General features: G+C 54.0%; 4 protein-coding genes across 4 annotated transcripts; 3 read left to right on the forward strand and 1 right to left on the reverse strand.

Annotated features, from left to right (window-relative positions):
- Window positions 1–583, forward strand: BO80DRAFT_369805 (uncharacterized protein; the record flags this gene model as incomplete). The annotated part of the gene is made up of 2 exons (XM_025716410.1): window positions 1–364; window positions 476–583. Coding segments are annotated over 2 exons (472 nt in total), but the record flags the coding sequence as incomplete, so codon positions are not given.
- Window positions 584–1,698: 1,115 nt separating this feature from the next.
- BO80DRAFT_430237 (SAP domain-containing protein) lies at window positions 1,699–3,378 on the forward strand. Its single transcript, XM_025720668.1, has one exon. It carries the CDS (start codon window positions 1,991–1,993, stop codon window positions 2,975–2,977), a length of 987 nt encoding a protein of 328 aa, XP_025569345.1. The 5' UTR covers window positions 1,699–1,990; the 3' UTR covers window positions 2,978–3,378.
- Window positions 3,379–5,956: 2,578 nt separating this feature from the next.
- On the forward strand, window positions 5,957–10,510 carry BO80DRAFT_369828 (uncharacterized protein; the record flags this gene model as incomplete). The annotated part of the gene is made up of 1 exon (XM_025716411.1): window positions 5,957–10,510. One exon carries the CDS (start codon window positions 5,957–5,959, stop codon window positions 10,508–10,510), a length of 4,554 nt encoding a protein of 1,517 aa, XP_025569346.1.
- Window positions 10,511–12,285: 1,775 nt separating this feature from the next.
- BO80DRAFT_488210 (uncharacterized protein) lies at window positions 12,286–13,630 on the reverse strand (the record flags this gene model as incomplete). The annotated part of the gene is made up of 3 exons (XM_025723566.1): window positions 12,286–12,878; window positions 12,966–13,110; window positions 13,265–13,630. Coding segments are annotated over 3 exons (678 nt in total), but the record flags the coding sequence as incomplete, so codon positions are not given.
- Between the last annotated feature and the right edge of the window lie 42 nt (window positions 13,631–13,672).

A 13,672-nucleotide genomic window follows, 5' to 3' on the forward strand; every position in this document is an offset into this window, starting at 1 on the left:
CTCCTCCCCCTCCCCCAACGATGAAAATCAACCCACCCCCCTCGGCGCCCTCGCCACCCTCTACGACGCCTCCTGCATCGTCTCGTCCGACCAACGTCTCTTCCACCGTCTCCCAAACCTCCTCCAACCCATCGCCCCCGAAACCCTCGACTTCTTCGCCTCGTTCGCGAGTCTCATCGGTCCGGATAGTGCCATCCTCGGCGAACATTACTTCACGGCCTCCGGGACACCATTCTTCGATTTGCGATTCGGGGGGAATGCGGATTGGATCGCGGCGAAGAAAGTGGCGAGTGTGGTTTCTCCGAAGGCGAGTGTCGATGTGCCGTGGTTGAAGTTGGTGGGGGTGGGTGGGGTGGGGGTGAAGGTATGTTTGTCCTTTCTTTTTTCCTTTGGGATTGGATACTTGTTTTTCTTTCTTTCTTTCTTTTTCTTCTTTTGAGGACGATGGATGGGGAGCTAATGATGGTATTGATAGGAAGTCTATCGAGTTTATACGGCCGGGGGAGCAAGTCCGGCGATGTGTGAGGGGTTGAATGGGGTGGTGTCGGTGGATTATGCGGCGGAGTATTGGTTTTACGGATGATGTGTTTGGTGTTGTTGTGGGTATGGCTGGGGCTGGATCCTGATCCTGATCCTGATCCTGATCCTGATCCTATTCCTGATCTCTGGTCTGAGATGGGGATCTCTGCAGGATATTCTCTATTCTCATCGACTAGATGGGATCGGATAGAATAGGATAGCATACGAGACCTTCTTCCTTCGAGAAATGAAAGGAAACCTAACCAAATACATATAGCCTATTTACCATCTCATAGGGAGTAATGTCTCCTTAGCCCTTGAACTTCAGAGTAACGTAATACCCACCTGATACGAATTCTCATCTTGCACACTCTGCTAACACGCCATGATTTGACTTGGTATAGACTAGTCTACATGTATATAGGGTGAAATAGTATTTACCTGGAAATTTTTGTTATGTACAGTAAGTACAATTTCAATATCGGAATATATCTATCGACCACTTACTCTAGTGTCGAGGGGTTGACTTTTGGTATTAAAGTCGCTGGTATTGAAATGGAGTGTAGCACGGCATTTAGTACTAATTTCTAGGGAGTTCGAAATCTATACTCAATCTTATTTTATTCATAATAGATAGACATGTGACCGAGTACTGAGAGGATAAGATCAGAATAACGGTACGTTCCAAAGCATAAAGCAAATCTCATGGAGAGAGATGTCATCAACAGGGAACAAAGGAGAGGGACATCGGGTGGATGTGCTGACAGACTCCTGGTTTGACACTTTGTTCTTTCAGTTAGGTTTCTTCTTGATGGAAGATTGTCACTAGCTATGAGATGATCAGACTTAATCAAAGAAGAGATTCTCTACTTCTATCATCTAATACCGTGTGATCGGAACCTACACCTCACGTAGAGGTACTTCTCTCTGAATTTACTAAAAGTCCCTCACCAGTAGTCCTCACCAGTAGTCCTCACGATGATTCTCACCTCTCCTCTCTGCGAGGTACTTGACAATTCCTTCAAATGTGATGACTATAAATAGTTAGTCGAGGCATCCGGCGCTTACCTCATCTGCCCCGGCCGGCTCCTGCGCGACACGTGACTCTCCTCGAGCTGGAACCCCCCGGCCAGGCCAGCTAAGTAAGCTCCCGATGGAGGAAGCGCCGCTGGAACCCGCGTCCTCAACGCGTGGATACATTAACACCGTCCTCCCTCCTTCATCCATCTGCTCGATCAGTTGCGGATTATATTCTCTTGGTGAATTGGAATATCAGCGCTTGTGCGATTAAGTGCGATTGTGCCATATTCCACCTTATTCCCGATCCACCCATCCAGTGACTGATCGATCGATCGACCGACCGACCGACCGACCAAGCTTCCTGTGACCTACCTCTTCGCAAACCACTCGCTCACTCTTCACCTCCCAGCCATCCACCCCCATCTCCACAACAGACACCCCAGATATCACAATGGCATCAATCGACTACACCAAAAAAACCAACGCCGAGTTGATCGACATCCTCAAGTCGCGAAACCTCCCTCACACCGGCAAAAAAGCTGAGATGGTGGCCAGACTCCAAGAAGACGATAACAAGTCTACCACCGCCGATGCTGCTGCCCCTGCACCCGCCGCGGACGCTACCCCCAGCGCTACCAAGGCTGATGCTGCGGATGATGTAATTGATTGGGAGGATGACGAAGTTCCCGCTGCTACTGCTGAGAAGGCGACTGCGGCGGCCGGCGGAAAGGGAGAGGTGGACACTCCGGCTCAGGTGCCAAATCAGAAGCAGGATGTTGATCCGGCGACCACTCACGATTTGAAGGTCGAGGCGACCGGAGAGGCTCCGGTGGAGAAGGAGGGGGAGAAGCAGAAGGTCGAGGATAAGAAGGAAGGGGAGGCGGCTCCTGCTGAGGAACTGAACGCTACAGAGGCCAAGACAGAGGACAAGGCGGAGGCAAAGGAGGAGAAGCCGGTCGTGAGTTATTCGGCTGGGTTGCCGATTACGGAGTTGGAGGAAGAGCTCAAGAAGAGAAAGGCGCGTGCGGAAAAGTTTGGCACCACCGAGGAGTCCAAGGCCGCCATCGAGGCGGCGGAGAAGCAGCTCGAGCGCGCGAAGCGCTTTGGCACCGCCGCGGCGAGTGCCGGCGAGGTGGGTGTCAAGAAGCTGGATGAGGCGCTGCCCGAGAAGGAGGAAAAGTCGCGCAAGAGGACCCGCCCCGAGAATGAGCAGGCGGGTCGCGATGGGAAGAAGAGGGACCTCGGAGGAAAGAACAAGACTCGCGGCCGGGGTCGTGGTGGAAGTCGTAATCTGCCCCGGGGTCAGGGTCGTCCGCAGAAGCAGCAGAATGGCGCTGCCCCCGCCGCTGCCCCGGCTGCTGGGAGTAAGCCCAAGAACTGGAGTGAAAAGGATATACAGGCTATGGAGGCGCGGAAGAAGAGATTTGCTGCCGCGTAAGCCAATGGGGGGATGTGATTTCTGCTATCTCTTTACATGTTACTGGCGTTAGGGGAATTCAAGCTTTGGTCTGAATGTGCTGTGTCTTGTGTACTGGAGTTGCGGTTGAGGGATATTGTGATAACTGGCTGGAGCCCACTAAGACCCCGACCTGGTCGATCGGGTCGGCCATCCAGTGTAACTGGCCATACGACCCGGCTATTGGATCGGACGGTGTGACAAGAACGCAGGGCCATCGAGGAGATCCCGACAAGCTCGTTGATTCTGCCCGGAGATTTCCCCTGGATAGGCCAAAGAGCCGTGCAGGGTGACATGCGTCCATCGCCCGCGGTTTGCTTTTTCCCATTGTTTTCTCGTCTTTCTAGTGATCTCGAACGAGGGAGCGAGCCGAATATAAGGAGTAATTGCAAACCTCTTCATGGTGCACCGCATAGGCTATCGAATCCCACGTAGATAGTAACCTGCAAGCCAATCCTGTAGTGGAACTCGTAGCCCGGACACGTTCAGCTGAAAGGTGCATGGACACCGGTGCCATGACGGCGCAGTTCCTGCAGCGCCGACCGACTGTGGCCTCTGCCTTGATCGATCCGATCTGCAGAAGTCCATCACCACGCACCCTGTCGCATGTATTTTCCGTCCTAGACCGACACGCACACAACCAACGACCTCGAGGATCGTGATTGGGATGACCCCTATCACGAAGGAATCAGGGATAGAGGTAGCATCCGTCAAATAACCGCCGTGCCCACCGATCACAATCACAAGGAGGCCTTTGCTTTACTCTGCCGGGCACCAGCCTTTATTGTTGGTTGTTGGTCGAGGTGCGCCCGTGGTGCTAACTGCTAAGCCGGGCCCCGTCCGCCTTGGATCCGTCAATCAGGCGGGTTGGTCGCCCCGTGTTGAGGTCTAGCGGCGGATCAAGACCCACGGCTCAGCGACTCCGCATTTCCCTCGATGAGGCACATTCCTAGTTAATGGCAGGATCGAGATACGTAGGATTAGGGAGTAGGGACCGATGGTGGTTTGCTAGGTCCGGGGATCCACTGGCCTAGGTCCGCGGTCTCAGCTGCGGTGTGCGGCCTGCCAGTTCGGGGATCTCACTGGTTGCGTGGGAGGGACGCGAGGTCGTATATTAGTGTGTTTGGCGGTTGGCCGTTGTGAGGGTGGATCGAAGCATATGTCAATTTCATTTGTGTGATGGAGATGCCAGGATGGGAGATGTGACTGGATGGGGGGAAGTGGCTCGGGGCGAACCTTCCGGTGTACCAGAGTTGACGGTCTCGTACGGAGTACACAGTCGGTTAGATAGAGGAGACTTGACTCAACTGTCCAGAGATAAGGGAGGAAATGGTACTGTAGATCCCTCACGAGCGGAGCGGTTCATTGTGGAAGAAAGGGATTGATGCCGCATTGTTGCTATTCCTGGCGGACGGACAGTCGGCCTCGCCGAGTCAGTGGTCAGTGACAGTCACTGAGTCACTGACCGTCACTGACCCGGTCACTGACCACCACCTGACCAATCCAGTTGCCGCCGCCAAAATCTCCGGTGGGCATCAAATCAAACACACAGACCAGTTCAAGCTCGAAGCTTCTTCCTTACGGGTCGAGGTGACTGCGGCAATTCGGACGGACAGACCACAGAGTACAGGACTACCATGCTTGGCTGATGCCTGCATCTGCCATCTGCGCGTTGACCCCGGCAAATGGTCGGTTCAGCGCACGACGGCCTTCCCGCTATCTCACGCCACTCGCCTCCATCTCGACCTGTCAAGCGATACCGTTGAACAGTCCAGGCCTGTGATGCCACAGTGCGTGCCAGTCAGAACCGCCGTAGCAACCAAAGTGGGCCGGGGCATGGATTCCTCCCACTGTCCGTTGCCTTGCCCCCCGATGCCCTCATGGTGGTTTCCAGCCTGGTCCTCGGATCATGGCTTTGGACCGATTATTCGCTAGCCTGCTCGTGGCCTCGCGATTTAGACACACTCCAGGATTGACACCGTCGATAACAGATGCCGCAGAGATCCCCAAATAAGAAGGGAATAGGAATAGGAGAAGTGCCAGCGCCAATGATCATCCCGGTCACATCAGTGCTCGAATCCGGACCCAACGTCGATCGCACAAATCGCGCCAGGATTATCTGTGATGGTCTACGACGCTCTCTAGTCGGATCGTTTACCTGCGAATCGGATTGCTGGTCCCCCACTCCGCGCGATGTCTTCCTGGGTTGTCCAGAGTTGCAGATGGTCCAGATCTATTCCTGGCAGGGGACTAATTAATACAGGGCCCGTCCGGCGGCCCTTCTGCTCCCCTCCCCATCGCCATCGTTCCTTTTTTTTTTCTGTGTAGCTGGTCTTGGTTGTTCATTCTACGCCATCGTATGCAGTTCCTGCATAGTCTTCCTTTTATTAGACCGACGCTCTCTGACGTGGTCGTGCAGGCCCAGCTCGACCGGGTTTGATTTTTCGTCCTGCATTATTAGCCACGGTGGACTCCATCCTGTGGCGCAGCGCCTGCATACGGTCCTCTTCGGTCACTTGTATATTTTTATCTTATTTCCAGAATTGCGGGCTCATATCGCCTTGACGGCCGTGAAATTAATTATATGACATTTGCCCCGCTAGACGCGACCATTCTACGAAAGTATTCCTGAGCTTTCTTCCATCGGTGGCCCCGTTCTGAATAGCTTCCTTCCCCACCGCCAGATACCCCGCCTCGCGGTTCCTCTCGGGTTTCTTATCATTGTCCGGGATCTGTCACTGTCGCAGCTCGCACAACGTCCTGGCACGTTATGAAAGGGTAAGTGAACCCCAGTCCGTGGTATTGGCTCCATGGGAAGCTCACACAATCCGTATCGCTGGCAGCGTCTTCATCGGCTATAATTATCACCAGACGGAATGATTTCCTGTCTCCCCCATTCTAGTCCCATCGCGAGATTGTTGGTCTTCGGACTGAAGCTGGCGGCTGGAGCCAGGTTGCACCATGGCGTCGCACAAGTCTGATGGTGGTCGAATACCCCGGCTGAAGAATGCCGCCAGTCAGTCCCGGAGCGTATCGTCACCTGCAATGGCCTCCGCTCGTTTTTACGAGACCCCTGCCCAGCTATTGTCTAGGCCGCAGATACCAAGATTTACGAATGCCTCGACGAGAGCCACCCGAGCGTCATCGGTGTCCAGCGCAGACGAGTCCCGCCACAGTGTCGCACAGCCCAACCCTTCGAGAATCCCGGCCGGTCAGAATGCGCGCCCACCGATCCCCTCACGAGCCACCACACACCCAATGCCGCCGACATCCCTGCAGATGATGCCGGGTCCAAGTCCTCCGCAGGCCTACCACATGGCTGCTGAACCCCTGAGTGCCCCTGGCATCGAGAACCAGACCCCTGCCCCTGGTCGACCTCGCAATGTCTTGCGGAGGAAGCCGCCGACGATCGGTCAACATATCGCGCAGAACCAGCCAAGCTTGGAGAGAATACGACCGGAGAAATTCAATGTGATTATCCCAGATTTCCCTACTGTTGGCCATCCTGCGACCACCTTCCAACCCTTTCCGAGTCAGGCACCTTCAGCATCGCCAATGGCTTCGGAGGATAATCTTTCAAGCATCGTACCGGAAGCCCAGACCCATACCGGTCCGAAGGAGCTCGCCAGCCTCCGAACCATTGTCAATACACAAAATCTACCACCCCCGACCCCGATGATTTCTTCCGCCAGTAGCCCTTCGACCAGGTATTCCGAATCCCCGGGGGTGTGGAGTAGGACCTCGACGCCCACTACTTTATCTTCCTATTCACCAGGAATCGTCCATCCGGTGAAGGCTCCTCGTCTGAGACAGCCTAGCCCATCTCAAAGCCGACTGCCGGTTTTCTCTCTGACACAGCAGCCGAGTACTTCGAGTGACCGTGTGGCGCCAAGCACTTCACGGTCCCCGCTGTTGGCGCAGAGCACGAGATCAAGGATGTCCGTTACTGAGACCGAGGCCAAGCAGTCCCTGACGAAGACCAGTATGACGAGTATGGCCGACGCATCCAACAGCCACCTGCCCCGCAAGGCGTCCACAAGCAGCACGCGACGACTTTCCAACCAAGGCAAATCAACCGATGAGGCCGCCCCGACTGTAGAGGAAAAAAGGACGTCACGAGTCATGTCTCACAGAGCTAGGGTACCTGCAGACGTGATAGGCAAGCCCCTTGAAATACCCAAACGGCCGACCAGACAAGGGACTCATCAGTTGGTATTGGACCCATCGCCCGTGGTGAAGAGCAACATACCACCCAAAACGGTAGTTGGTCATAAACGTCGAGGGTCGACCGAAAAGTCCCCCGTTCCTGAGAGACTCCCAGTGCTGAATCGATCGGCAACCACATCAATCGACTCACTGCAATCGAGGACGTCTTCCCACATTACAACCCGCATTCCGCCATCCCCGGAGCTATCGCGAAAGTCCGCTCGACCATTGGCCCCGGAACCGAAACCAGAGGATACTCCGGCCCCCGTGAAATCACGAGCGTTTGGTCTTTTCACCAAGAGATCCAAGCCAGAAATGGACGTACGGAGTGACGGTCGTTCGGCCCGTAAAGGTCCAACTGCTGGGACGGGCCACGAGGGCTACGGAAGATATGCGCAGCGTGGCCGCAAACCAAGCGTCAGCAGCAGCACAAGTCGAGCGAGATCAACCAGCACGACTAGAAGTGGGCCCAAGTCTGTTGCCAGCAGCAAGGGGAGTGTTCGAAGCCCCGGGCTGGAGCTGGACGATTTTCTGCTTGAACGCCTGGAGCCTGTGATCATTAGAGGCGGGAATATGGATGAGATGGCGTCGCAGAGACGACCAAGTGAGCAGAGTACAAGTGGGTTCAGCACAGCTTCGACTTCGAATTTGACGCAGCCGTCTATAATCTCTGAATCGCCTGGTTGTTCAACCGAGACTCTGGCCAGCTCCAGAGCATCAGCAGACCCCGGAGAGTCAACCAAGGATCTAGGAAGACAGAAATCCTTCGAACAGCCCAGACTGACAAGTGTTCGCCCAGAAATTGATGCCAAAGTCATTCAAGCGCCTGCGGCTCGTTCCATTCAGGATTTACATCAGTCAAATCTTGGAGTTCATACTACGCCTCCCAAAGCCCCAGAGAACACGCAAAGCCCGCAGAAGCAGTCTAAACGGGGACTGGGTCTGAAGTGGGATCTTTTTCGGAGAAAGCAAGCCCCTGAAAAGTCAGTTGGCAAGATCTCGACTCCTTCTGCTCCACAGTTGCATGCCACAGTAGCCCCGGCCGCCGTGCATCGGCCTGTTGCGCACTACGCATTGATCGACATGGACTCTGACCCGCTGGAGGAGATTGTCCACAACGTTGAGAACTCACCACCGACTGAAGACGACGATATCAGCTCGCCAGTAGAAGTGCCGGCTGCGTTGAACATCAAGAAGACACCGGATTCTATCCTTCTCCCTTCGCCACCAAAGCTGCACGATGCCATATTTCGGGACCAGCCTCCGTCGCCCAAAGTCTACTTCCACAAAAGCCTGGTGCCCCAGAGTCCAGAGAAAAAGGTGGAAGGAGAACGCCCGACTCGTCTGACTTCTGTTGGTCGCATTCCGCGTGTGGTTTCGAGACGCGAGAGACCACATAAGCCAGCTGTGCAGTCGTTCTCAAGGCCTTTCAGTGTCTCTCAGTCACCCCCGTCGTTGACAGCCCCGGTGATCGAGAAGCCCGGTGATAGTTCGTTCTCACCCATCTTCACTCCAGACTCTCAATATGCCGCACCTCTCAGCAAGCCTTCCGATTACAAATTCGATTTCACGGACCCTTTCAAAGACCTCTTGAAGGGTAGTGTCCTCGATTTCATTGCAGGCCCTTACTCCAAGGAGGAATTCATGACATTTTCACCGAGAAAGGACTCCGTACTATCGACGTCAAGTGGCTCCGAAAGTCTCGCAGCGGTCACGGCCGTCATTCCAGAACCGGAATCTGCCTTAATGGAGGACGAGATATGGGGTGAATACGATGATTTGATCGACCACGTCCTTTCCCCGGAAACGACAAGCACGCTTTTCGAGGATGATTTGGAGGTGGATCACAAGCTTGAGCTCGCGACAATGGCCAGCAAGACACTCCAAGCGGAGCTCAATGGGCTGCCCGCAATGCCTGGCCTGTTTGAGAAGCCCGCGGTTGAATTCACACCCTCATCGCCCCAGTCTAGCACCGGTTCCGTCCGGCTTCGAAGGTCCAGGATCGCTGCAGAGTTGCATACGTCCATAGGTCTCTCCCCCCAGCCTTCATACAGTGAGATCATCGCCAGTTACGGCGACGATCGGAGTGAGGGCAGCGCAGCGGAGAAGGAGACGGAGAATAAGTTGTTGGCACCAAACCAATTGGTCGAACAGCCGTCTGCGTTGCTTAGTTCGCCAGCCTTAGTCTCCTCTCCCAGCTTTGAGATTTGTCGACAGCGCAACACTGTGCTCTTTGATATCGCTGAGCGCGACCGTGAGGGGCCCACTGCCCACACCAACATTCGATCTGGATCACTGATGACCAGCCGATGGCTGTCATTCGGGCGAGTCCTCTTCAGTCCTGCACATAAGCGAGCCAAGAGCTCGGACCCAGAGCGTATCCTGGTGGTGGATGGACTGGGCAACGACGACTGGTCTTTCTACTGCGCCTTGACATATCCGAACGCAGAGGTGTACAGTCTCAGCGATGGGCCAAAACCGACAGCCTCCAAGCACCCAGAAGCATGGCAGCCTCCATCAAATCACCATACCATCCATCATCCGAGCCTCGATGATCCACTGCCATTCCCACGGGCATTCTTCGCAGTTGCCGTGCTGCGATTTCCGGCTGCCTGTTCTGAACGGGCCCAGGATAATATCATCTCGGAATGTAAGCGCGTGCTTCGCGCGGGCGGCTATCTGGAGATGAGTATCCTCGATCTCGATATGGTGAACATGGGGATCCGCACACGCAAAGCTGTGAGAAAACTCAAAGAGCGGACATACATATCCGACCCTTACATCAGCTTGAAGCCTACAAGTGACAGCATCCAGCGCCTACTGGGACGACACGGGTTCGACAACCTCCGACGATGCATGGTACGGATCCCCGTCGCCGGCGTGATCGTCCGATCCTCAGCGTCCTCCACCTCGACCTCATCTTCGAATCCATCCATCCTCCCCGTAGCACCATCCTCGTCTACCACCCTCTCCCCTCTCACAGGCTTGTCCACCGCCGCCAAAGCAAAGGCCAAAGCCCACGGCAAGTCCTCCTCCAACGACACCGACCTCTCCCTCGGTGACCTCCTCTCCGACCCCTCTCCCTCCCCATCCAACGACGAGTCCATCCGCAAGATCGTCACCAAAGTCGGCCGATGGTGGTACACCCGATGCTACGAGATCCCCGTCCTGCCCAACGGCGACGTCGCTCTCAGCATCTGGTCCGACCGGAAGATCCTGCGCGAATGCCAACACCGCGGCACAGGCTTCCGCCTATGGATTGCCTACGCCCAGAAACCGAGCGAAAAGCGACGAACCGCTAGTGTTTAGTCTGCTGCTCGTATGCCACAGTATCGCCTTGCCTTTTTTTTCTGATGACTGATATGATATGACTTATGATAATGCCTATGCTTTCATCTATCGCATTCACCCAGACAGCTAGCCAGTGATGATACATGTCTACCTGTCTACTAACAAACACTAACCTATGTAATGTCATTTCTACGACTGTTCAACAAGGGCCAGGAAGACAAAACAGATTGATTACTTGATTACTTGCTTATCCAGATGATACCTCTATGCATGTACTGACCGCATCTCTGATCTTTCCTCATCATCTTCATTGTCACTGTCAACGATAGGGCGGCTGTCTGAACTTTTATATTTTTAACAGTCCATTTTCCATCTTGGCGTTCTGGGTTTCCAAATTTCCTAATTTCCTCATTTCCCAATTTGTCGTTTCCCCCTTTACAATTTGGAAATCTTTTTTTTTTCTTGTTTCCACCCCATGAAAGCTGGTCTTGATGGGGAGTGGCATCTTATTCCGATTCTGACTACGACAGCAATGAACAATGACTGTATTTGTGACACCTACTCTACCTGTTGAACTTATGATCCATAATCAAGGAAATTATTATATTGATTTATTCACAATTCGAATCTAGTATCCAATTCGATTTGATTCTATTCGCCCCATTCCGGGCACCAGGATTCCATTCACGACGTGAACATGACATGAACGGAAATGCAAATGCACACCCCACCGAGCATAAAGAACTTAAGCATGGTAGTATTCCGTGGGTCTTTCTTTCATCATGAAACTGTCAAAGTTAGTGTTCCCCGTATGGAACCTGCGACATCGGCAATTACGAAATTGGCCAGCCACGGAGTCAAGATGAGATCAGGGCTACGGAGTACTCTACTCTGATACCGTAATGATGGACAGACGGACGGACGGATTCTGAATATCCTGGGCGATGAGGAAGTCAGTGTTCGTATTCTGACTTTGTTGCCGCTGGGACGCGTGGATGCTTGCCGTTACGGAGTACTGTTGATGTTACTGTTGGGATTTAGGTGGTATTACCACCACTGAGCGAGCAAGGGGGAGGGAGGGAGGGAGGATCAGTGGCGATGAGGTAGATACTTCCCATGTTAAATGCTAGGAAGTGAGGGAGGAATTGCAAAGAGAGGCAGTGGCGATGAGGTAGATACCTTTGTTATGTTATAGGGAGGGAGGTGTGGCTGTGGCGATGAGGGAGGCGGTATGAATGTAGACATGGTGTAAAGGACTGAATATCCGGAGGCGCATGTTGGATGCTTGTCCTTGTGTCGTTGGATGTTGTGTCAGTCGAGTCATTGGCTGCGATCCTTCCAGACGTTCTGGAAGGCAGGTGCACTATTGTGCAATGCTTACTTCTTGGATTATGCAGCTGATTTGTGCCACGCAGGTCGGTCGCTCTTCTCAGAGGTCGATTCCATGGCTCGTGATCATTTTGTAAGAGGGTGAGAGATTTCCATGATCGTGGCGTGCTGTATGGAGTACCGACTTGGATGTGCGGGCGCAACGCTGGAACCGCCGCGGAGAAGGTTCGATACGTGGTGGTCGCACATGGTTATGAGTTGGCAGACCAGGGTATCCGAGCTGGGTGGTTCATACCCCGCAATGTACTCCGTAATCGCTGGGGAAGATGGAGAGAGAGTGTGTGTGAATACTAAGTTCCAGTGAGAACCAAAGGCTCGACTTCATCAGTAACTCATTCCTACCGCGTAGCCTGCACGGAGTCCCAATAATAACACCCAATAACACCATCGCCAAAGAGGGGAACTTAGTCTGCTCGTCCATTGAGGGGTTTTGCGCTCGGACTGTGTCTAGTCCGCGTCAATGGCATGTTTGCCATCCCCCTCACCGGCTCCCACTGGCTAGGATGATGTCCGTGCTCCACGAACCCCGGTCCAGTGGACATTACTACTCGGGCTTGTGCGGCGGAGGACTAACACCCGGGCTAATGGGGCCCCTTCGCCGAAGTTGGCATCGGACCATCCGATATCAATCGATGGGTGTGAAAGTGAAGAGCGGGGGAAGACCTGGCTAACGGCTTAGGCTGGTCGTGGGCGCAGCTGTCATGTGTACATCACTTGATGTTTGTAGGGCGCCATGGACATGACAGGGAATGGCCTGGTGCATCATATGCTGTGCTATCGCTCGTTATGGCTTACTTAGACCGTTGCTGATGCGAGGGAGCTTGCCCTATCTAGCATCGATACCTAACATGACGGCCAGATTTCCAATGCACACATGGTATTCCGATCGATCCGTGTTTGACAGCTTCCATGTGTGCCATATTGATGCTAGATTGATTGTACTTGCTCACCTGCTCACCCTGTGATAGGAATGTGTTTGACGCCTCTTGAGAAAAGACTGACAGCCGCGCGCGCCGATGTGAATTGCGTGAACCGTGGGATTTGCACGAGGCACGAGCAGGTCCATCCGGAAACCCCGCAAGACCCCTAGGCCAAGGACCAAGGGACAGCTGGAACGCATGGCACGATTGCACAGCTCGGTCTGCTCTTGTACCCTGGCGATCAACGATCAGGTGGTTAGGAGGTGCACGGCGAAGGAAATCTTGGTCTCTGTAAGACTCTGCTACTGTCTGCTCAACCTCGTGGCTGCAGGTGAGCTGCGGCCATCGGGTATTGATTATGTGACACCCATGCCGAGTATGTTATTGTTCACTCGAAATGACATCTGACAGATTATATTAGTATGCTCAGGAACCAATAGCCGCAGCCTATCGGCCGTCGCACGCAGAAAGTTCCTGCATTGGGATGCACAGCATAGCCGTCCTGAGGCCTTTGATCAGTAAAGGATAGACTGTCCGGATCATAAATGACTTCTTTCGGATACGCAGCACGCAAGCCAGTCAGCTCCACGGAGATCGGTATCCCCGTGGGGTCTCCAACCCAGGCTCTGCGCCAGCCGTCGTGCGGCACAGTATCTCCACTGCTCTCGAGTCGGAGTGCGGAGTTTGGGAGCTTGCGACGCCGCGATGAGTCGAGACCACAGCGGGTATCGGACAGGAAGCGGCCAGTTCGCGTGCAAGGACTCGCCCGTACTCCGTAGACCGGTGAGATAAGAGTTTCTGAATGGGCCCGCGAGTCAATCTGACATCCGTCCTTTGCTTCCCCACCAGCCCTAGGCAGGTAGATACGAGC

The sequence above is a fragment of the Aspergillus ibericus genome (assembly GCF_003184845.1).
Source record: "Aspergillus ibericus CBS 121593 unplaced genomic scaffold BO80scaffold_89, whole genome shotgun sequence".
NCBI classification, from domain to species: Eukaryota; Fungi; Ascomycota; class Eurotiomycetes; order Eurotiales; family Aspergillaceae; genus Aspergillus; species Aspergillus ibericus.

Excerpts from the sequence above, each read along its gene's own strand:
- BO80DRAFT_430237 (XM_025720668.1), top strand. The coding sequence starts at position 1,991 with ATGGCATCAATCGACTACACCAAAAAAACCAACGCCGAGTTGATCGAC.